This window comes from Sus scrofa, chromosome 9 (assembly GCF_000003025.6).
Source record: "Sus scrofa isolate TJ Tabasco breed Duroc chromosome 9, Sscrofa11.1, whole genome shotgun sequence".
Lineage (NCBI taxonomy): Eukaryota > Metazoa > Chordata > Mammalia > Artiodactyla > Suidae > Sus > Sus scrofa.
This window is the reverse complement of record NC_010451.4, coordinates 42,662,624-42,686,550: the sequence shown is the minus strand read 5'-3', so window position 1 is coordinate 42,686,550 and position 23,927 is coordinate 42,662,624. Positions and strand designations below refer to the sequence as shown.

Genomic DNA, 23,927 nt, shown 5'->3' with positions numbered 1-23,927 from the left:
CCTCGGGTGTTTCTACGTTATTTGGTTTTAAGTGCTTCCAGCTTTAGCAGAAGCAGCCTCCTCCTCCTTTGAGCACTGCCGAAGTGTCAGCTCTTCTTTGTGTAAACTGTTTGAATTATGCCCCAGTTAGTGGCTTACCTTCCCTGGAAAACAATCCGGTGGCAAGAAAAAAATAAATTCTCCCAGGCCTCTTGTAGTACCTCCACGAGCCACGTTAACCACCTTTACAGAATACGGCTTGCTAACCTATATTTTGTTTCTGTATTTTTTCCCCCGAAGAAGGTACTGTGTTAAATTGAATGTGCCACGGGGACAGTAAATTACATGTTTCCTCTGGGACATTTATGCCAGAGAGGGTATTTGCTTGTTCCTCTCAGATAGGACCGGGTGCATGGTTGTGTGAGCAAGCACAGTTCCTCAGGCTGCCAGCCCTTCTAGCATAGTACCTGTTTATTTTCTCAAGAAATTGCATACAATAAAAGTAGTAATTGAACTTGCCATTAAATGTGGTGAATATTCTGGGCACTTACCCCCACGGATGGGTTCAGCTGTCAGGCGGTGGGACAGGAGGTCTGATAGCAGGCAGACCAGATCCCCATTCCCCGCAAGGAGGGCAGAGAGGCGGGATGGCTTTGTACAGATGGTGCTGGGTGGTGATGCCCCACCCCCGTGTAGTTAAAGAAAACCTGGGACTTCCCATCCCACTTGAAAGCCGGAATCGTACTTGACTGTGCTAACCCGAGTATCCATTCCTTGGGAAGCCAGGGTCTTTGGTTGTGTTGCTGTTCCTTGAGGTAGTGAGTGGAGGAACCGAAAGGAAGCGACTTCTGTGCTTGGATCTCTGTTGCCCTCCCTGGAAAATGGACGTTTTCAGGCCCCGTGGCCTCCATTTCAGCGGGGCTTGAGGGAACTGCCTTTGAAAACCCGAAGTTATAAATTCAGTGGCTTTGAGAGATTGTGTGTATGTGTAATTTGGGTTCTGGAGCAGCTTGTGAAATTTGTTTTTCCTGATGGATACAAATGTGGTCTTTAAATCTCGAAAACAAACTTCCCTCTGATGAGCAAGTGCCGTAGGACCCCTGGAGTCCGCGTGGAGGTGTAGTTGCTCCACAGCCGTTGATCTGGGAACCTGTCCCTGGAGCTGGGGCCCTGCAGGTGCACACACAGGGGGTGGAGGAATGGCCTCAGGGCCTTGGAGAGCCAGGGAAGGAAGGCATTTCGCCAAGGGACATGTAGATAAAGTGGATTGGGGCATCCTGGGGCGCGGTGGTGTCTTGGGTTGGCAGAGGTTGGGTTCTGGGTGGGGAAAGAGGGGAGAGGAAGTGATTACATCTTTCCAGAATGAGAAGAGGTGATTTTTCAAACAGCAGAGGCCAAAGGAAGCACTGTGCAGCTGGAAAAGTCCATTCCTTTCTGCAAAACTCAAAATCCACTTAAATATCACAGGTGGCTATCTAAGCGAGTATCACAGTGTGTTGGTAACCAGGAGATTTAATGCATGTATCACTAGCCAAGGATTTAATTTTTTTCCCCCTAATTAATGAGATGATTAACAATGGGTGAGCTCTGTCCTGTCTGAATTGGTGTGAAACCACACAGCAGGGCATAAAAATAGGGCACATTGGTTTATTGGCTGATTTGTTAAAGATGAATTGGAAATAATGAGGCTCCTGCTTGTGGTCTGTTGAAAGTTTTTCAACACCTGATAATATTTTTTTAAAAAAATTATATTCCAAACAGATTTGTGGAGGCTTCACAGTTGTAATTCTGTGAACTTAAAATATCTCCAGTAGGTCCTCTTTAATTGTGTCGCCCTGCATGGGATTTCATTTACTGTGTGGGTGAGAAGTTTGATGCAGACATCTTGGTGGGAAATAATAACGCAGCCTGTCTCCCTCCCTTCCCTCCGCAGGCCTGTGATGGTAACTTGGGTGAGAGTCGATGACGAAATGCCTCAACACGCCGTGCTGTCGGGGCCCAACCTGTTCATCAATAACCTAAACAAAACAGATAATGGTACCTACCGCTGTGAGGCTTCAAACATAGTGGGGAAGGCTCATTCGGATTATATGCTGTATGTATACGGTACGTGAGAAGATGAAACCCGCTTCCATTTGACTCGTTTACCATGTAGCTGCTGCTTGCGATTCACTCCTCAAGCTTGTGGTCAAGTTGAAAACCAAAACCCAGTTTGCTGCCTTCAAGAAGGAAAGAAGGCCTGGCCTGGGGTGGACCCAGTGCCTTTTCATCCTCCCCTTCTCATTGTGGGTGAGGGGCTTCCCACTAGATCCCAGGCTCTGGTCCTGCTGAGCAGGAAGGCTGTGTCCTCAGGCACGAGCTATGAAGATTATGTAAGGAAGTAATGCCTGCGAAGTTTGGCCTTACCAGTTAGTTAGTTAAGGGCTTGGAAGCTCAGAAAGTCTACTCCCAGTGGTATTTTCCAATGATACCTGGGCTAGCCTTTCTCCTGCTTTGATGAGCAGAACTATCCTATTTTCAGCCTGAAGCTATTACATTCCAGAGGTTGCAAGCCCATAAACACTGGGGGAAAAAATAGAAGGTCCTAGGTAGCTCCGTGAACCAACTATGGCTCCTGCTTTAGACACAAATGGGGTTCTCTGTCTGTTTTCTTAATATTTTTTTTGCAGGATTATAAAAACACATTATCATGAATTTCACTCTGTAGTCAGCAAACATTTACTGTGCATATACTGTGCCAGGCATTTTCAGCGTATTTCCCATTTATAGCTTATGGTCAGTTTTGTGTCTGGTGACTATTCTCTGTTTAGTCGAGGAGTACACTGCCTGTCTCGCCTTATGATGATAAAATGAGTCTCTTCTGTCCAGTTGAATCTCTTGGTTAGTTTTACCCCAAGAAAATAGTCATGAGCTGACATGACACAGAATGAGTAACCACTGACATGACAATTTCAGTATCTTGTAAATATGGGAACATGCGTGTGCATTCTTCTCTTCATGTTAGTCACAGAAATAATCCAAGTGTAAGTGTGTGCGAATGTACACACACACACACACACACACACACACACATGCACACACATCTACACATGGGATAGTTAGGCCGTAAAGTCTTAGAACCTGGCCATTTTCCTTAATAAGGAATAAATAAATAGGAGTGGCAGTCTTTTTTGATGAAATGCTTTATACCATAGACATTAAACTATGATCCTTAGTCTCTCCCTGAGTTTTGTTTTTCCTTAGCGTAATGCAAAGTTAGAGGCTCACATCTAATCACTTTCTACGTAGACTTCCGAGGGATGTTTTCTTTGCACCCTACCCATGTTGTGTGTGTTCCACACATAATAGCGTTAATTGTCCCTGGGACTTAGGGAGATCAGAGCGAAGGGGCTGGCTCCCTGTGTAGATGCAAGGAGGGCTGCATGCCCCGTTTTCAGCCATCCCTCCCTTTGGCTGCTACAGCCCTCCTGCTCTCTTAACATCAGGATTTAAGCCTGATGTTAAATGCTGTAACATCAGGGAGGGATGTGAGGTCCCTCCCTTGCTGTTACCCTAGGTTTACAGATTTTCATTCAGCTCTTTTTACAAACTGCAGATTATAAAAAGCAGTGACAAATTTCCACTCGTCTATTATATGCTCCCTTGATTCAGAAGACTAAGCTATCTGGAAAAACAAGTTTGATTTATCGTACCTCCTGTTCCGATATCTCAAGATGAGAAACATCTTGAGGATTTGATGGACAGATATATTTGAATCGTTTTGGGTGCTAGCTTCTGGCTAGCATTTATGAGGCTGTGCTCACTTCGTGCCATGCCTAAGATGACAGTTTTACAAGCACGATCACCTCTAATCTCCACAGTAACATCATGAGGTAAGCGCTCCCCATTTTACAGATGATGAAATGAAGCTTAGAAAGGTCACATAAATTGCCCAGGTTCACAAGGCAACATATTACCAAGTTCACAACATATTACTAAGTATGTTACAGAGCCACGATACTCTGACTTCAAAATCTGCTGTGAAATGAGTCTTTCTTTGTAGTTCCTCTGATTTTCACTGCTTCCTGGGAGAACAGTTTCCCTCCAATGCAAGACTGTTCTTTTGGAATTAACTTGCTGGGCCACAGTGCCTTATTGGAAAGCCAAGAAAGAGAGGCTCACCCACTTAGGCAAGCGCATCTACATACACTTATCTCCCCAACCCAAGACAGGCACTCTGCCTGGTCTAGGGACTTACCAGGTACACTGTCTGCTCCCTCCCTCCCTTAACCTGTGCTAGCAGTACTGCTTGGAATGGCAGGCTAGAATACTAATCCGAGGTGGTGCTGGTCTATTAATATAGTATTTTAGCAATTTGAGAAGATGGTGAGTAGGTTTCCTTTCCAAAGCCAATTTATTTCACTACTGCAGTGGCTTTCAAAGTTCTTCAGGAACTCAGAGTTAACATACCTTTCACATGTTTAATTCTCTGGAAATAACTTCTATTCTTGGAGACTCTATCTAGTTAGTGCCTGAATCCCAATTGGTTTTGTTCTTTTAGCCTCCATGTGTCAAACACACCTTATTAGCTCCAACTCTGTATTTTCTTAAATAGTGACCTCACATTTCTCTTCTCACTAGAAGTGATCTAAGCATTGAGGTTATATCCAGTAACAGAATCTAATTCAGTTAAGTCACTTGAGCCACATGTGAAGGACAAGTTACCCCAGGAGTGATGAAGATCATTGAAAGGGCGTCATTGTCACAAAACGAAAGGGGCAATTGGCCTTTCTTCCGAAGTCTCTGCCCTCATTGGTTCGCTCCACCCCTTGTTCATCATCATAATTTCAAATCAGGTGCACTTCGATGTTCTTGTGGCCATCACACATGTCATACACACCTTTTGAAATAGGGATAGAAATAGCATGATCGTCTTATCAGGGGAGGTCTCCCAGGTACCAATGTTCCTTTTCAGTGATAGACGTTGTGACTGAATCAGAACAGACAAGCCACAGCCTGGAGGGCAGACAGGTCTCTGGGTACAGCTGAGCGGGGCCATAGGGAGAGCAGGATGCCCGGTTCAGGGGCCAGTGCCCTCACTCACCTGTGTTCACACCGGTACTTGCACCTGTTCACAAAATGCTTCCCCACCTGTGGCCTCTGTAAGAGGGAGTATCCAGGGAGTGAGATGGAACATGCTACCCATTCACGTTCACCGTCTTAAAAAGGTAGTTTGAAAGTATTAATCACTTCTACTTCTTGGCGGAGAATGAGGTTTTTTTCTAAGGGATTCCTTTTTGGACTCATGTGTGAGGCTGCTTTAAATAGTAGTTTAAACCAATTGCATCCCCAACTTAAAGGAACAGTCTCCCCAAAACAGACCAATTTGCTGTTGATTCTTCCCCATCAAATCGATGTATTTGTGTAGGTGTGAGAGAAGTTTGTGAGGAAAATTAAAACCTTGGATTATTGATCAGTGGTAGGCATCTTTTAAGCAGACCTTCTAACCAAACACCAAGATAATGTTTCCATAAACTTCCAGGAAGTTGTGCCAAACCATATAAAGGTACAGCATATAATTAAAGTTTGGATGTATTAATTAGACAATCTGAGAGCTCACTCAGAGATAAAAGGACACCAGATGTGTCAGGGAGAAGAAGTTGACGTGCTTTAGATAAAATTTAAAATCAAAAGCCCTCAAATCGTCTTATGCTCTATTATAGCAGAATGATTGCTTAGTTCAAAGTCTTGCTGACAACTTAACACATTCAGTTTGATCATCTGGGCTTAGAATTTTTTTTCTTCTCTTTCATATTTGCCTTCCCTTTTCCCCCAAATAATTTTTGAGATGATAGAAGAATATACAGTGTATCAAACACCTGACAGAGGATTCCCTGTCGGATTCCTGGCTTTGAGGGTCAAGCCTTGTTTATATTTAGTGCTCTTGTTTACAAGATGGAAACGCTCCTTCAGTTTTATCGCGGTCGCCCACGCAGGTCAGGCTTGAGCAAAGGCAACGAACTCATTAATATTTATAAGTTGTGAAATTTATTGACTTTTAAAAAAGAAAATCTCAGTAAAATCTCACATGCCTGGAACTTGATATTTAGTGGTGACATTCTCTCTTCTTTGTATTTATTACAAGTCTAGAAGTAGTTTTACTTCCTGCTGGGAGGTATTGATGGAGAATAATGAAGTTAACAGTCAGAGAGCGAGAGGCTGGTACACACTCCTCCCTGGCCGATAGGAGCCCTTTAGCTAGAGCAGCACCACCCCTCCTTTCTCCCTCCGGGGCCAAGTGTGAGATGAAACAACAACCATCGGACCCTCTTGGGGGTGCTGAGTTGGTCTGACCTCACCATTGAACTCGTCTGGGAGGGGGCGTATCCTACGTTTGGAGTTTTCCTCCCCTTTTCTACTTCCCGTCCCCTCGGTCCTGGTTCACGTCATTAATACAAATCGCTTTTCTTCTTTTCTTAGCTCTTCCAAATGAGGCTTTGGGGCATAATTACAAGACAGAACTCTTTGGGGCGGGGGGACCGGGTTGGGGAGACCTTGGGGTTTTAAAGGGCAAGTCATCAAACAAACATCTCAGTGTCTTCATGCCTTTGTTTTGTCATTACGGATCATGGTTGTGTTCAGCACTGTGGGTTTGATTTTCCTTTTTTTTTTTATCCAGATCCCCCCACAACTATCCCTCCTCCCACAACACCACCACCACCACCACCACCACCACCACCTCCACCACCATCCTTACCATCATCACAGGTATGGTACCTTCATTACCATTGAAAATGTCCTGAATGTATATTGTCTTTCTGGTCTGTTTGAAAAGAAGCCAACAAGGTCCCTTCCAATCCTTGGGATTGAATTATTCCTTGATGCTGGAACTTCAGAGACATTCGATGCCATGTTCTCAAGTTGAATCTTAAGGCCCTCGGAACATCCTTACCGTCCGAGCACTTAGCAATAGATGAGATATTTTGCAGAATTCTTTCTGAAGCATCACCATTCAGAGCAGAAGGCTAGGGAAAATGGCAGCCTGGCTCTTAGCGAACGCGCGGCCAGCTTCTCCTTAGCCGTGGTTGGCGAAATGGTAAGTATTCCAGCTTTGGATCTTCTCTTTGTCTTCATTTCTTCTTATTCCACGTGAAGGAAAATACACACCCTTTGACATGCCCAAGGGGGCCGTGTTCCTAAATCACCATCCTTCCTGCCCCGAGAGCACCCGCTGACTGTATCACCTGGGCAGTCACGGGAGCTCAGAGCCAGTGGCTGTCTTTTCCATGCTAGGCACTCACATACCCCTCACTCCCCTCAGTTAGATGCTGGAGGAGTGGGAGAGGCAGCCACAGCCATTGTGACTCCAGGCCTTAGCTCTTTGGACCGTTTGAAACTCTTATGCAAAATGAGGTTCACTGGCTCCCATCCCTGACTCTCATTGAGGAAGAAGGGGTGCCCTCCAGCCTCCTCCCGGGGCCCAGTGGCTCTCATGTGGCTCGATGTTGCTTGTCCAGGAGGCTTGGCCTTTGCTTTGCCGACCAAGGTGGGAAAGGTTATGGCTGCACCATATGGACTAGACGTGCAAGATCTGCCTCGGTGAGGCCTGACCCATCCTGTGCATATAGGTACCTACCACCGAGACGTGGAAAACTAATTATTCTATGAGAGAAAAAAAAAAAATCTCCTAACTTGTCCTCTTCATCCTGTTGTCTAATAAGACGGCAGGGTCTCTCTGAGCCGTGTGCCCTGGTGTACAGTCCCATCACTGGGGCTTCTTGAAAAACGCTGAGCATTTTACTCCCGTTATCCTCTTGTCCACCCTGGACATGGCAACCATCCTTTATGTTGACTTTCTGGAGACATTTTCAATTTTCCCAGGAGTCAGTGAGATAGACATGATGAAAATTCAAAGGGCTCAGTGAAAGAGGAAGCCTCGTCACTTTATAAAATCCAACAATAGATTGTCTAATTTCAGTTTTCTTCACCTTTCTAACCAGTATAGTGGAACAAAGAGAACTTTCAACAAGCCACTAGCGAGGTTGGTTCTGAATGGTGTTTGCGCAAACATCAGTGCCTGCGCTTCATTGAAAAGCTTCTGAAAAATCCATCAATTGGGTTTTGTGTCTCCCTCTGAACTCAGCTCCATCCAGGCTGCTTCCTTGATTCTTGTCTGCGTGTTTCCGCTTTAGCTCTGTGTTAGTTCCTTCTGCTTCTTAAGTAAACTCAGTTAGCATAGCGAATAGATTCCTCCCACTTTCTGTGTCGTTAATAAGCGCGCAAAGATGCTCCTTCCTGACTCTGATTTCCAGGGCGACTGTGCTAACAACGTTCCGTGCTACAAACCAGATGTTTACCTTTCATGATTTCCTACCTTTTATCCAAGTGGTAAACCAAATGAAGCTTGAGCTCCTGTTGCCAGCTTTTTTCATAAAGCTTCCTGTGACCGGCCCTTGGGATGTCAGATGCATCGCCATTCGCCACTGCCCTGCATTCGTGCCCCCTTTAAGAAAACCCTTCGCCAGTCCGTTCTGTCTTTGCAGAAGTTACCCAGGTTATGGGCCAACCTTGAAGACCTCTCCTTGTCGAAGGTTCCGTCTAGGCAGCTAATCGGGTTTACATTTTAAGGCAGTTGAGGCCTATATTCGTTCAGTATAATACACCACGTTTCTCTTTAATGTGGAATAGTGCTTTTCATTGGTGGCAGACCTCTCACTAGCTTAGGGGTTTGTTTTTTTTTTTTTTAAAGACCTTTCTTAACACTCCTGAGCCCCTCCCCCTCACAATCAACCTCAGCAGCTCAGCAGAGCCGCTTCAGTTCACGGCTCTTAATCCTTCACTCCAGACCAACGCTCATCTCACGTCCTCAAACAGCTACAACTCACTGTTATCACGGTTTCGGCTGCAGAGACTCCGCTTAAGGGGAAATTTAAAAGCAAACAGCCTATTCTTCACGTCTGTCCCATCACAGGTACCTTTATGGGGACTTGTCTGCTCCCCTTTCTCTCCTCTTGGCCTCTCTGCTCAAGGTGATGTAAGATGATCTCAGATGCACTTTGGCCTCTTGATCTTGGCAGTTGAACCTTCTCTATACACAAAGTGCATTTGTGGTGATGAACGCCCAGATTCTCACTGGCACACCCAAGAGAACTTCAGCTAAAATTGCCACTAAAACAACACTATCGAATCTGTAGCCTTAATGGATGAGATCTTACAGGCGTCCTGTGTCTTAACAAGCAGTCTAATATATATTTATCTCGCCCGGAAAGTACGCTCGTGGAATTTAACATTTGCTCCTTGGCTCAAACGGATTAAAGGTTATGGAGCCGAATGAGTCTATGTCCCATTTTAAAGGTCCAGGCTATCCCCTAGATTTAGATTGGTTCCTAAAAAAGTCTTCCAGACTGAATCTTGACAAATGGAGAGCTAAATTAATTTCCACTCTTCTTCTCTCTTGTAGTGTTTGGTACATTATAGCCACCATTAGCCTTAAAAGCTTCAGCAGCTAAATCTAGTGACAGTAACATAAAGCCTCAGATTTAAAAAAAAAAAAAAAAAAGAGGAAGAAGAGGAAGCCCACAGTCCACAGTCATCTATTTCTTTCTTTCTTTCTTTTTTATTTATTTATTTATTTTTTTGTCTTTTGAGGGCCTCACCTGCGTCACATGAAGGTTTGGAGGTTCCCAGGCTAGGGGTCGAATCAGAGCTGTAGCTGCCCGCCACAGCCACAGCCACAGCAACACTAGATCTGAGCTGTGTCTGCAACCTACACCACAGCTCACAGCAATGCCAGATCCTTAACCCACTGAGCGAGGCCAGGGATCGAACCCGCAACCTCATGGTTCCTAGTCGGGTTCGTTTCCACTGCGCCACGATGGGAACTCCAGTCATCTATTTCTTTTCTCCCAGTCAAATGCAGTAACGGAAACCCATTCCCTAGGTCAGAGTTTCATGACCAAAAAAAAAAGTAAAAATGCAGTGGTATAATATTTTTAAATTCGAAAGGTCATAGTTGGTTCTGATCTCTCTGAAAGGAAGTCTTTCCAGTGTTATTGTTTATCTTCCATAACCAGAATAATCGAATTGTTCCCCTTGTTAGGGAGGCAGGCTTTGTGTTTTCCCAGTCTCCTGACTCCCTCAAAGTAGTTAGAACTTCATCCTGGAGGCCCTTGAAAAAGAGGAATTATGAGCCCACCTAGAATCAGCAATGGTGATGGGGAAGGAACAGGGCATCTCTGCCTCCCATCCATGGCTTCACATGTGAAGGTCACATCTACAGGTAGCTTCATCTTTGGAGGATTTCTGCAGGCTCTGGAGTACCGAAAGGAACATTTGATGTCAAGTTGCCATATCAACAACACTGTGGCTTTATAACTATTCAGCCATTATTGTCATTAGAATCTCTTTCCAAATAAGAAACCATGTGAGGGACAGAACTGGGGTGGGAGCCACACACAACCTCGCTCTGATTTCCCGTAAGAGTCTGTGGTGTCTCTGTTCTCTTTCATGTACGTTGACCTCCTGACCCTACATGTCTGTTTTGATGATTGCTCCTGGCGGGCCCCCACTCCTTTTTTCATTTTAAATATCAAGTTCTCCATGTGGCGTCATTCATGAAGATATATGCTGTAATAAAGAAGAGCAAAGTGCATAATTTAAATTGTCCCTGGCACCCTCTGCTGAAATACAGAGACAGCCCCCAACCATCAGCCAGGGTAAGAGTCCTGCAGGCAGATTCCTTTCGGAAACCGGAATCAAAGCAAAATCTGCAGCCCTCGTGGGGGGGTGGAGTGGGCCTTGTTTGTTTGTTTTGAACTTCCTGGGAAACGAGTCGACTTTGTGTATTAGATGTACACACAAATATCTGTTTTTGCGTTTGGTGATGGCTTTCACCCCTGTCTGCCAGTTGGATCAATCATCTTAGGAAAGTATTTTGTGTTTGCCTCCGTAGTCAGTGTGAACATTGTATTATTTCTGCCTGGTTGTGCCCTGAGTGAGATGCTTGATGAGGAGCTTCATTGAAAACACTCCCAGCACTCCGTTTGAAACACCCTTAGCAGCTTGAAAATAAAATTCAGGCCAGGAAGAGTTCAGCCTGTAGGTCACACTTATACATGTCACTGTCATAAATTAAAAAAATGAAAATCACCTTAGAACAAGAACTGAATAGCTATAGGGCCAAATTCTGAAACACATTTAAAACTCCTTTCATAAGAATGAAGTAGGTCATTTCTAAATGAGTTTTTCTCTTTTTTTAAGTACATATCCAATTAAATAGTTTGTGTTTCTTAGAACACAGCAAGGTTTTTCATACTGATATCTCAGCACTCAGTCCCTTGGAGGAAGTGGGTCCCACCTCCAGGCACACGTTATGATTTTGGCCTTCACAGTCTCATATCATGAGCCTCTTTGTGTGTAATGTGGGTCAGACCACATAAATAAAGACGGTGAGAACAGCCCTCATCCTTCAGTGATCTTTGTAGGAGACGCCGCCAAACCGGGGAAAACTCGACACCCTCGCACATGTTTTCAGTTTCCTGAATTCGAAAGAAAGAAGTGCACCTGTCTCAAGACTGACTCTGTAATATGACCAGTTGCATTGCATTAAAGAGCTCTGCTGCCCAGAGAGCTCGCTCTTCTCCAGAGTCATGGCTTAACGATGCCTGCTCTGTACTATTGGTATTTGCATGATGTAAGGGGTCACGCTTTCAGGCAGCCATTCAACAGATATCAAGGGCCCATACTATGTACAGCACTATGCTAGTGCCCACGGAGACAGATAATCCCTGGCACTCCTTGAAGTATAGCCGAGGGAACAGGTTATACCCATTGGAACTCAATGGCTGGCAAGGAGTTACTGTGCAGGTAGGGCTGATTCAGAAGATTGACGAGATCATGACAGGAGAAGTAGAATTTGGTCTGGGCCGTCAAAGAATGGATAGAATGTGGATAAGGAAGGCCGGCCTTTTGGAATTACGCATGCAGGCCTCACTTCGAGCATCTATCTTCAGTGTGCATGTGTGTGTGTACTGTGTGTATTTATGTTCCAGATATATATTAGGCCATTGTTGCTAGGAAATACCCATCTTTCATCTTAGAATGTTTACTAAATGGCTTTTTTTTCTAGAGTTGGCATCTACTCCATTAAGACTGTTTTTCATTCATCATCTATTGAGCTTATCGAATATGACTTTTATACATGCCAGAATGCCTAGTGACAAGAATATTATTAGGACACTAGTACACACTCCTGAGCTACCTTTTATGGAATGAGCTGCCCTTTCAAGTTTTTGCCCCCAAAGTCCACAGGCCATTTTTTTCCCATGCTGTCTTAAGTGCGTACATTTTTTGTTGTTGTTGTTGATAATTATAAACTTCTTACAAATAGCATTTTAGCCAGCCAGTCTTCAGCCCATATGAGGGAATGAAAGAAATTAGAATACTACAGTAAATAAAGGTCACCTGATTCTGCATTTTTTTTTAAAGGGAATGAGAGATGGGAAGTGAATGGGATTTTTTTCATTAATGCCTCTATCATCATTTCTATACGTTTATGCTCCTCATTGAAAAATAATCCAAAAGAGAAAGAATTGACAGGTTTTCATCCTGAAGAGTTATGCACAACAGTGCAAAAATGAATATCATAAATACAGGTTTCCTAGGATAAGAAAGTCAGAGCTTTCTAGGTGGTAGGAAATAAAGGACTTGGCAGGAAGGACGCAGTCCCCCAGTATCCACCAGGAGAGAAATATCAGCTCTTCTTTCCAGAGCCACCCCACTCGCTCCACCACCACCGTCCTGCAGCACCCCTGCCCCCACCTGTGCCTGGCCCCTCTCTGTCCCTCCTTCTGTCCTTCTGCCCAGGATTGACACACAACATGGGAGAGGAACTGTTTTCCATGTTAAATGAAACCACTACAGATTCCTACTATTTTCAGAACATCTGGTTTGCAAATGAAAAGATCTCAGGGGCACAGCAGCACTTGTGAACAATTCTGAAGAAGCTTTTAACAAAATTCGAAATTGCTTAACGACAACAACAAAAAAACCAAAACTGAAAAAAACCCCTACTTCCCTTCCTGCTGTTACGTGGCGCACGCACCACCTCTTCCCTCAAAGGGATGGTGACTTGAAGACATAGGAGAGCTTTCTTAGGAATCTCCTACTCCAGCCTTTTAGCCTCAGTTCTGTTTCTCTCCATTTCTCCCATCCCCGAGAAATGGGAGTTTAATTAAAGCGGAACATAGATGGAAAGAAAATTAACCGGGGGACCAGTCGAAAATAAATTTCAAAGTTTAATTTTCCAGCACGTATGTTCGCTTTCAATAGATTTCAAATATGTCAAAAAGAAAGAAAGAAAAGAAAAGGAAAAAAACTATGTTTAATATATATTGGCCAGCGCAGCAGGACCATGAGAATAAAATTGTCAGGGGAATTCCTTGCCTGCCCTCGCGTCTGGATTTAAAGCAGCTCCATAACACAGACTGAAGGGGAATTCAATTAAGAAAACCCATTGGCTCCTTATTGACTTTAGTTAAGAAAATAAACTGAGAGAAAGTGTATTAAAATATGTCTGGACTGCTTAGTATGCTTTCATTTAAGCTTATGACAATCAAAATGGCAGCATTTAAATTCTTTACAGTTAAGCTCTGTTGTGGAGCAGCTTGGGTTCTCTGGGTTATACGAGCCTGTGCATTTTTTTAGTGTACACCCTACCCCCCCCTCCCCAAATGCAGCCTTGCAGTGAATCTGCACCTCGTAAGGCAGGAGCACCACAGAGCAATTGGAGAAGAAAAAGTATTTAAGGTTGTGAATTTAATTTTGTTCTGGGATTTTCATTTTCATTTATGGCACCCGTTGTGTTTGAGACCACAGACTAATTTATGGATTAGTTTTAAACCCTCAGTCTGTCACACTCAATGAACAATTCTAAGTTGGAGAGAATCCATATGAAAGGATTAGAATGTGCCACAGTGGAGCTTACACATGACTGTTTCAACTAAATATTGCCCAGCTGCCTCAAATGCTTTTTTTTTTTTTTTTTTTTTTTTTTTTGGCTACTTGGTTAAACAGCTAGTGTTTATAATCTCACGCATTGTCCAAGCTTTTTCATTTTGAAAATACTTTATACTGCAGTGTAAAATATAGGCGATGTTTAATTTATTCAAGATAGGGTCCCATAAACCATTTGGATGGCTGGGAGACTGAGAGTCGATAGTTAGTGAAATGTTCATCTTTCAAATAGTGCGGGCCCTGCCCTTGGATCCCTTGTTTAATTATACACATAAAACAACTAGAGAGTGACTATTAAGACCATACACAGTTACTGGGTTTGCAAGAACGTGGCACTGTTCTTTCTTGACCATATAAAATAAATGTACAATAAATTTCGTCCTCACTGTAATTAAAATTAAAACAGAGACAATAGCTCCAGGAGGCCTTTTTAATTTCCTAACTCTACAGCACCCCAAGTCCAGCTCAGCTTCTGTGACCTATTTTCCTACAAGGCAAAGATTATTTTTGAAAAGGCAGCCACAGAATGAAGTTTGAAAAAGCCTCTGTTAGGGCAATTAGGCACTCTCATTTTTCAAGTTAATTACAGCCTAAGTTATCTTCTCTTGGAAATTTCCTGTTTGCGTTTTGCCTGTACACTTAGAATGTTATCAAACAATATAGTGACCCCACAAGTTGATTCACAGGGGTGGGTTAGCGTGTCTCTCCAGCCTCCTGATTGAGATACCTTAATAAATCCTACTTCACAGAGCCGCACTCACTTCAGAGCTGGGGTGTCTGTGGCTTCTGCATGGAGTCGTAATGCAATTATGAAGGAGAATTAGATTCTGTCCCAGTGCTCTCCTGCGGGGAGCACAAAGTCACTTCTAAAGATTTTTTTTTTTCATTCTTTACTTGAAATAGCCTCTGTTCAGACACTATACCAGATGCTCTTAGAGGAATGGAATCCGCAGCTCCCTCGATTCGCCCTCAATCCCAGTCTACACTCTGTAGCTCCCTGTGTTGCTACTGCCATCTCCCACGTCACTGCTGACCCCGGGTTTGGCCATTTCCAGCTGCAGTAACAGTGTTGTCTGACCAGAACCTGTGTTTGCTTCGAACTGTTTTAGGACTGCGTGTTTTGCTTCTCAACGTCCCTTTCTCTCCCCTGATGGATGGGTGCAATTGATGGATTTCGCATCCCCAGGATGGGGAGGCAAGCTGAAATGTCACCTTCCCTTCGTTGAGTTTCTGGTACCCACGGGGAAGCTGACTCCCCAGCTTCACGTAGTTCAATTTCCTCGTAAAACTGACATGATGTTGTCATGTAGGAAGACAGTAAATCGGGGAGTCGTTGGTTAATGCAAAGATATTATTTTTGAGGACCCTCACATAGTACTCTGCCCCATTTCTTTTATTTTATACTAAAGAGAATTTACCTGGTGAAGATAAAGTGTATGAGAAGCACTGCTACCCAAATAATGAGCCAAAGTGTTTACTGCTTTTTTTTTTTTTGATATTGGAAAGGAGCCAGCGCCTAGCCATAAAAATGTATTAATTTGCATATAAGTGTTTCTATATGTGCATTTGATTTTGCCCCTCCAATTGAAAGCACCTCAAACTAACCCTTGACTTGGATGTTTCAAATGAGGAGATGTGTCAGTCCTGTCATGAGCATCTGATGTAGAGATGTGTCAACTGTACGATTTTCGGTACTGTTTTTTAACTGCTATTTTATGCATACGGACTTGTAAGTAAGTATTGTGTTCTGATGTCGTTTATTTTATGTTTTTCTTTCCTTCACCTATTCTTCAGAAATGAGGCTATAAGTTCTATTAAGCTGCAGTGGTCTCTCAGACTTTGGGTTAATTCTGGCTCCTTAGAAGGGCTCAAACTTTTTGATGCTCTAGGGTTCTGAGGAAAGCATGCCAACTGAAGGGGAACACCGGTGTGAATTCACGTGTCATGTTTATAAATCAGAAGCACCAGGCTCCATGGACCAAAAAAAAAAAAAAAAAAAAAAAAAAAAGTTACATTTGGCCCTCTAGTACATTGAAACATTGCCTATGTCGCAGCCTTGACAATCTTTTGGAGTCTCCAGAACTCAGGACCGTAATTACCAGAGAAATAGCTGCCTTAGAAAAAAGGACAGGGAACTACTTGCAGTGTCAACCTGGAATTCCACTTCAGCTCGACATGACTGGCTCGTGTGTGGCTGTCACCACTCCTTTCTGGCCAGAAGGGGGTCATGCAGGGGAGGACACCTGGAGAGAGTGGAGCCGAGCATTACAACACCGACAGGTGGGTTGACACGGGGATGAAGTTGGCTAAGAGAGCGGTGTTAAAGCAATGCTGCAAAAAGAATGTCTTCGTGTGTTTTGTTAGATATTAATCCCACTTCCCCACTAGCCAAGAAGCAAAAGACAATTTGGGGAGCCCCTTGAGGAATCTCCTTTGAAGAGGATCCCCCATACAGCAGGTCTGGTTTTAAAGCCTGGCAGAGGGAAAAAAAACTTGAATGGCCTGAGAAACGGAAGAAGAAAGAGACAGACCAGTTTCTCCTCCAGCAAGTGCATCTGGCCATGAAAGCCCGTCACGTGTCGTCACCGAACACAGCCCTGAAGGCAGAACTTCTGGCAGCTCCCAACAGTGGATGTGCTTCTGGATCACCAGCCAAGCTGGCTGGCTCTGCTTTAATTGGGGGAATGTTCCATGATTAGAAGTGGCGTCTGGCAAGTTGTGTGGACATGGATGTTTCCATGACAGACTTCTGCTCTTAGATTGTCACATAGTAAGATCTGCAGAGCAAAGGATGGGTTAGTGGTGAGTGTGTATGTGTGTGTTGGCGGCGGGGGGAACTAACCTGAAAACCTTTGCCATGTTCATTCCTACGGCCTTCCCGTGCATCAGCCTTTCGGGCCCAACTCCAGTGAAATAACACCTGGATGGAAAACCTGAACCCGAATATTCATCGACGGGCGTGTCTCTGCGCATGAGCCACAAAAGGATCCTGAAAGTGCAGTCGATTCGGGGATGCCTAATTGGCAGCCATGAAGCCCCAGTGCCCGGGTGGGTTGGGTTAAAACAAAGGCAATGTTTGAATGTCTGAATCTGTTGTTCAGCCAGCCTTCCTTCCGACCGAGCTTTGCTGTCCTGGTCCTGAGCCTTGATGCGTTCAGAGCCATCTACCAGTCACTGAGTTTGCACCGATGTTTCTCATCACTTTGCATGTTCCCCTGACTATTGATTAGCAAGTAGCTGTGTCCTGGCAAGACCCCCAGAACCAAAGAATTGACGGTTTTCCTCACTGGCTCGCAGCTTTGAGCTGAAGGCATGTCTTAAAACAGTGCAACTCACTTCAGATGCTTTTTGCTTTTCATTTATTATTGCTTGTCACGCGATGTTCTTTGAAAGCTTGCTCATATATTATCTGTTCCATTTTTTTCCATTTTCCCTTTTTTTGCATGCCGTTCCTCCTGTTTCTTCCCTTCCTCCAATCCTCTGTTCCCGTCTGTAGACACCACGGCGACGACAGAACCAGCAGTTCACGGTTGGTACCACATTACTGTTTATCTACTTTCTCAGCAGTGCTGAGCGGCAAGGCAAGCCTGGGAAAAAGAGAAATGCAGTCTTCAAGGGAAACTGTGTTCCGAGTACACTGATCTCATAAATACACCATAATTTGGGAGGCTTGCAAAGATGTTGAGTCTTGTCATTTCTGTTGTGAGTTCAGTGGCCGCTGGTTCCAATCTGAGACGAGGCCACCTCCCCGCCGGCTGGCTGGGCTGGCAGGAGTTTGAGCTGTGCCTAGCCTTTTTTGACAAAACTCCACCAGAATTGTAAAGAACTCAGGAAAAGCTAATACTTGCCTACAAAGTGGAGTGTCTGGATTAAAGGCCCAGTTGCTTTCTTCGTTTATAGCCTAGCATCCCAGGCACATTTTGAAGAGGAGTCGCTTATGTCACTTAGTTGTTGAGACGGAAGGACAGGTCAGGGTGGAAGAGTCTTGTTAAAATCCATGATGTGATGAGGAGGAGGAAAACATGGCTCTTCCTTAATTAGATTCCCCGTCATGTTTACCTGCACAACCACTTGCCAGTTCACCCTTAATCCGCACGGGTGCACAACAGCTGATGCTAACATTTGGCAGGAGGAGTTCCCATTGAGGCTCAGCAGTTAACAACCCCAACTTGAATCCATAAGGACACAGGTTCAATCCCTGGCCTTGCTCAGTGGGTTAAGGATCCGGCATTGCTGTGAGCAGTGGTGTCACAGAAGCGGCTTGGATCTGGCGTGGCTGTGGCTCTGGCGTAGGCTGGTGGCTGCAGCTCCAATTCGACCCTTAGCCTGGGAACCTCCATGTGCCTCAGATGAGGCCCTTTAAAAAACAGCAACAACAACAACAACAACAAAAACATTTGGCAGGAAACATCTCCAAACCAAGAATGATACCATGTGTACATTTCAACAGCATTAACTGGGACTTTTGAAAAAAAAATCATTCGTGTGGGGGGTATCTTGTAGGCAAAACACTAAAAAAAAAAAGTGGGTCATTTTAGCCAAAAGCTGATAAAACCCGAGTAAATCCTTTTCTCAATTTCTCTACTGACTTACTCATTTTGAGTGAGTCTAGTCACTTTTCTCTCTCCCATCAGGAAATGACAATCATATTTCACCTGTACGTTACTTTATTACTCAAATCGAACCCTGGCAGTATTGTGCTTTGGAGAAAGATATGTTAAAAAATGGACTGAATTCGAATCATTGACTGCAAGGGAAGTATCTGGTAAAGGGTCTCCCTAAATCACTGTGCACATGGTGCAGAGTTGAAATCCATCATTTAAATGGTGATCGAGGGGGATCAGCCAACCCTGTGCTGTTGATGCAACTTTTAGAGAAGCAGCTCTTCCTAGCACGGCTGCCTTCCTGAAAGAGACCTGCATTTGAGGACTTAACCAGTTAGAAATCTCTCAGCAGAACCCGTCCTGTGGGAGCTGTCCTCGAAGGTCAGGTCTTGCTGCTCGGCTGGCCACCCCCATATTTGGACATTCTGATCAGAAATTCTGAGTAAACAAAACAAACTTGGGTGTGGAGTGCTACCCCTCCCGACTGTACCCCACCTCACCCTGCTCTTTCCTGTCACTGGCCCAAAGGGGAACATTCACAAGATGAGTTAAAGGGCCAGATACACTGACAGTCATGAGAAATCAATTAGGTAGAATACGTCCACTTTCTAAGGTAATGCCCCATAGCACTTGCCTCATCTCAGGCCTTGCACTCCATTAAGCCCAGTTATTTGTAGGTTTCATCATTAATTGAGCACTTCCTGACTTCTATCGATTCTTCTCAGAGCTTTAAGGCTATTTTATGTAGTTCAAGAGGGTTGGTTCTATTCTTGTTAAGATGCTTTAAGTTCTGAGCTTTCTATAATTAACTCCAGGGTCAAATGTAACCATAAGATTCCTGAGTTCTGTGAGATCTTTGAAGAAATATTGATCATGTATCTCCTAAGGCTCCAGACTTCTGTTTTCTAGGTCCCTTCAATAAAATCCATGTACTTAAGTGACTCTAAGGGTTGTAGGTCTTGTAGTGGGGTAGGTTATTCAAGGTGGAAGACATGTCCCCTCACCTGGAAAATGAGAAATTAATTTAGGGGCCAATTCTGATTTTAGGATACTGATATTTAATCACGTATTTCTGTCGGAGAGCGTGAAAAGGATCTCTTTCTATACTAATATAATAAAGAGACTCTTGGAACAGGACCCAGGAGCATTCCTGTGGCAGGAAACAGAGAGGCCTGCGTGCTTTGAGAAGCAGCCACTGTCTTATAAGTTTGGGGACGGTGCTCAAGACAGCCATACCTCAGTAGGACATTATTGACCAGCAGCGCATGAGAAGTATACCTAGAGCCAAGAAATTCCGAAAGAAAAAAAAGGAAGTAAGAATAGCCTTATATATATGATTCCTTAACAGCAGGCGGAGAGAAGTGATTAATCCAGGTTGACGCCTATGAAATACTTTTATAAATACATGCTCCACCTTGTCTAAAACCCTCATAGTATCCTCACAAAGGGATCCTACCACTATTTTGAACAACCTACTCCAGCCCCCAGCAACAAGCTTTAACGAAAGCCAAAATAATATCTAGAATTTTACTTGGCAGAGGGAAAAAGTCTTCCAGGTCAGTTGTCAAAAGAGAAGAGGTCATAGACTAGGGTGGAAATTACAAAGCAGAGGACCAAATTTCCAAAGAGGTGAGGATACAGAACTGATTTTATTTGAGTGATTTATGAGTCACACACAGCTTCTTGGTACAGCAGCCATGTGACTTAGGTTCATTTGATAATAATCTTGGGATGTTCATTTTGGAGATCTGGGCCTAGGAAAATGTTGTGGTTTGATAACTTGGCAACTGAAATGACAAGACACACTAGGGTAGCCAGTTGTGACCATTTTACTGGTCTTAAAAGTTTTCCTACTGGATTTCCTTCCATATTTTTCTCTTATTAAAAGGAAAAAGATAATTTCACAAAATGCTTTCCCTTTGAAGACTCATTAAAATATTTTATTCAAGCTTGTGTTGCTAGAGTATGTATGAAGTATACCAGTTGTTTACGTATGTTGACCTTTTGTTCTGACCAATATCTGATTTGGAATAAGCATGTATTGGAAGGTTAGAAGTGCATGGGCATGATTCAAAAATCAAATGGATTTTCTCCAAAAAAAAAAAAAAAAAAAAACAACCAGGCAACAATCAGTCATCCACAATGTGTCTTTAAGGATTTATTTGATAGTAAAGATAAATGTGAGCGTAAGAATGGGGTTCTTAGACTAGGGTGACCGAAGGGATCTTTGAAGAAGGATCTTGAGCATTTGTGTTTTTGGAGCTCATCCTTAAGGCCTGGACAGGAAGAATCCTGTGTTCTGTGTGCATGTTGAGCAATGCAAAAAACACTGCCACACCCTGGTACCACATGGTCTGCCACTGATGGCAGAAATGCATGAGTGACTTACGCACGGATGGTGTAGTCGTTCTGATTATTGATGTGTGGGTGCGTGTGATGGTTTGTATTTGTTTGTTCCAATGTGGACGCTTCTCTGTAAGTGTCTTGTGCCTTGTTCTTATTCTGCCCTGTGTGTCCCCCTCCCTCCTCCCCCACCCGCCTCCCTGGAGTGAGGTTTCGGGTGACAGCATGCCCTTGGTCTGGAATAGTGCTTGTGCTTTTGCTGCACTGCAGTCAGCTGGCTTCCTTCGGGTTCGGGGTCCTCTCTCTCTCTCCTCCCTGCCCCCCCCACCCCCGTCTCGCTTCCCCCTCCCCGCCCCCTCCCCGCTATTTTATGATTTTCACGCTATCTGTCCTTTTGCTTTCCACCTCTTGATACATTAGAGGCTGATGATCTCATGAATTTATAACCCCAAATGAGTTAGTAACTAGTTTTTAATTCAGTATATAATTGTAGTGAGACTCAAACTGGGAACCCCTCGGAAGTACTTTTTCACCTTGGGTTTTGGTTTCAAAATGTTTGGCCTGTGCTAGATACGCGCTCATCCCCAAGCCCACTGCCCTTGGGTAACCACCCCATGCATCTCCCCTTCCCTGACTTCCTTTATGAGTAGTGCCCGCCGTGATGGAATTCTTCTCCTTCCATTCAATCGTGGGGAAATCCTGAAGCCCATTTTAAAGACAAATAGCCAGCAGTGCGCATTATTACAACCTCTATGTCCACCCTCTGTGTGTGTCCCCCTCTGCACATCTCTCTGTTTGACTACACGACAATGGCATTCGAAGGCTGTCATTCAGTCAAGGGACTCTGCAGACATTGTATGTTCTACCCAAGAACAAAGCTAAAAAGAGGTTTACGAATGGCTGCAGGACCTGAAGATTGCGTTTCAGCCTTGATATGCAGTTCGGAAACAATGTGCTACTGTTTACGGCGTGAACCAAATTTCCTGCTCATGGGACGAAGGGAAAAACTCTCCACAAAAGCTGACAAAGCAGGAAGAACAGGATGACTGACTGAGCTTTTAGATTAAAACTACCAGGGGCGTCTGAATCTTATGGCTGGTGATGGAAGTAACAGTTTCCATAATATGGCCAAGTGATCAGATGTGTGCTGCTTAGGTAAGAGAGAGACCATCACCTACGTTTTCATAAACGGGAAGGGTCCTAGGGCCGATGGGAAGGGTTTGCTTCCTAGAGGTTTTTCTTTGATCAGTCTTTTTGGGTATTTTCAGGGGGAAAAAAAAAAAAGCTGGAACCCTGATGATCGGAACCCCTAAACATTTCCGTTTTACTTGCCTTTGACCTTGACTTTATTTAACCATCTCTCGGATTTCTTACTGTATCTAATTTTTGAGATTTTCCTTAACCTGGTTTAAAATTGTCACACCGTACATACCATTTTTTAAAAGCCAGCTATTTCTGCTGGAAACGAGGAGGAACAAAACCCAACCGCAGAAGCCCTGTCAGAGGAGGCTTTATGTAGAGCATGTGCAGGGCGGGACAGCATCAGGAAGAAGTGAAAATCACGTCTCCAGAACAGAGGATGCTAGTGCCTGCACCTTAGGATTTTATTAATTGCTCAAAAGAAAATCCCACGTGGACCAAGAGTAAATTTTCATTTGTTTAACAAAGTTCAAAGAAGTTTGTTCGATCCATTTTACTTGAATGGGTGAGAAAAGGGCTTGCACGGATGCTCTGAGTATTTCAAGAGAAAAACCAAGAAGGAATATTCCCATTTATTGTTAAATTGTGGCGTTTCCTTTATGAAGAGTACTCTCTGCCTCATAAAATGCATCTTTGTCTTTGTCTTTGAGAAAATGAGAGGTGTATAATTTTTATCATGAAAGAAAACTACCTAAGCCAGAGCAATTTTAAGAGGTAAATTTTGCTTGTCTCACTTGTACACTCAGTGCTTCAGTAAACTCTTCCTAATTATATTTATTCAGAAATTATCCAACTCTGGCAGAGCACTATAGATTCATAAAATACAACAGTAGTGCAAAAACAAATTTAACGCCACTAACCTAGATGGCTTCCCACTTTCAGATGTAATCTGAGCAGTCGATTCCAGATGATTTGGTGTATTTTAAAGTTTATGCCATTAAAAATGACAGTTTCATCTTTAATGAGGTGTATATAAACTGTCTGTTGCTTTTTAATGGGAAACTTTGCATATCAATGATAGTTCATAAACATATTTGTCTTTATTTTTTAAAATTAGCTTTTTAATGCCCTCCCCAGGGAAACAAGCCTTCAGCAGTAAAGCTGCCTACTTGAAACATCCTCGTTTAATATGGTTCAGTGGGTGCCAAGCATGTATGTAGAATGCTTTGATGTTCATTGGGCCACGTAGAAGTGAGGGATTAGCCTTCTGAGAACTGCAAATTCATAATTAACTACAGAGAAGTACTTTATGTTGCCCATTTATAACAATTATTCAAATAATTGTATTCATCAGTCTTTATACAATGAATAAAGCCAATTAGAAATAGGGACACTTTCAACCAATCAGATTTCAGAACCAGTGGATAGCATCCCCACTCAGTTGCCTCTATAATTGATTACATTACTCATTGCTTTCCCGTGGTTGCCTAAATCCATAGTTTGGGAACATCCGTGGACTTCAAAGCCTCCCATTTTTAATTGACACATGCCCTTGAATATTGACACCCATGATGGAAATTCCTTAAGATCTGATATGATGCTTCCTTTCAGGGCACTGCCCCAGCTCTCAAGATTCATTTGGCTTTTTTATAAAACAACTTACAAACTCCAAGTTCTTACTGTCCATTTCTCCATAAATGTTTCTGTTGACTTGGGGTTTTTTGAACAGTGCGATCAGTTTGACGTTGCTCACTTGCAGAGCGCTTGTTGTAGTTGCTCTCGTTGGTAGTTCACTAAGCATTACTCCCAAATCTTAACTCAGCACATACTGAGAGTATGCTTTGTGCTTGGCTGTAAGAGAAGGGAAAG

At 43.6% G+C, this 23,927-nt stretch overlaps 1 protein-coding gene across 1 annotated transcript in view; it reads left to right on the top strand.

Moving 5' to 3' along the window:
• Positions 1-23,927, top strand: part of CADM1 (cell adhesion molecule 1) — a 340,448-nt gene that overhangs the window by 298,384 nt on the left and 18,137 nt on the right. The window contains 4 exon segments of the mRNA XM_021062873.1: positions 1,913-2,085; positions 6,638-6,666; positions 6,669-6,726; positions 17,468-17,500. Coding sequence (XP_020918532.1) covers positions 1,913-2,085; positions 6,638-6,666; positions 6,669-6,726; positions 17,468-17,500 — 293 coding nt within the window.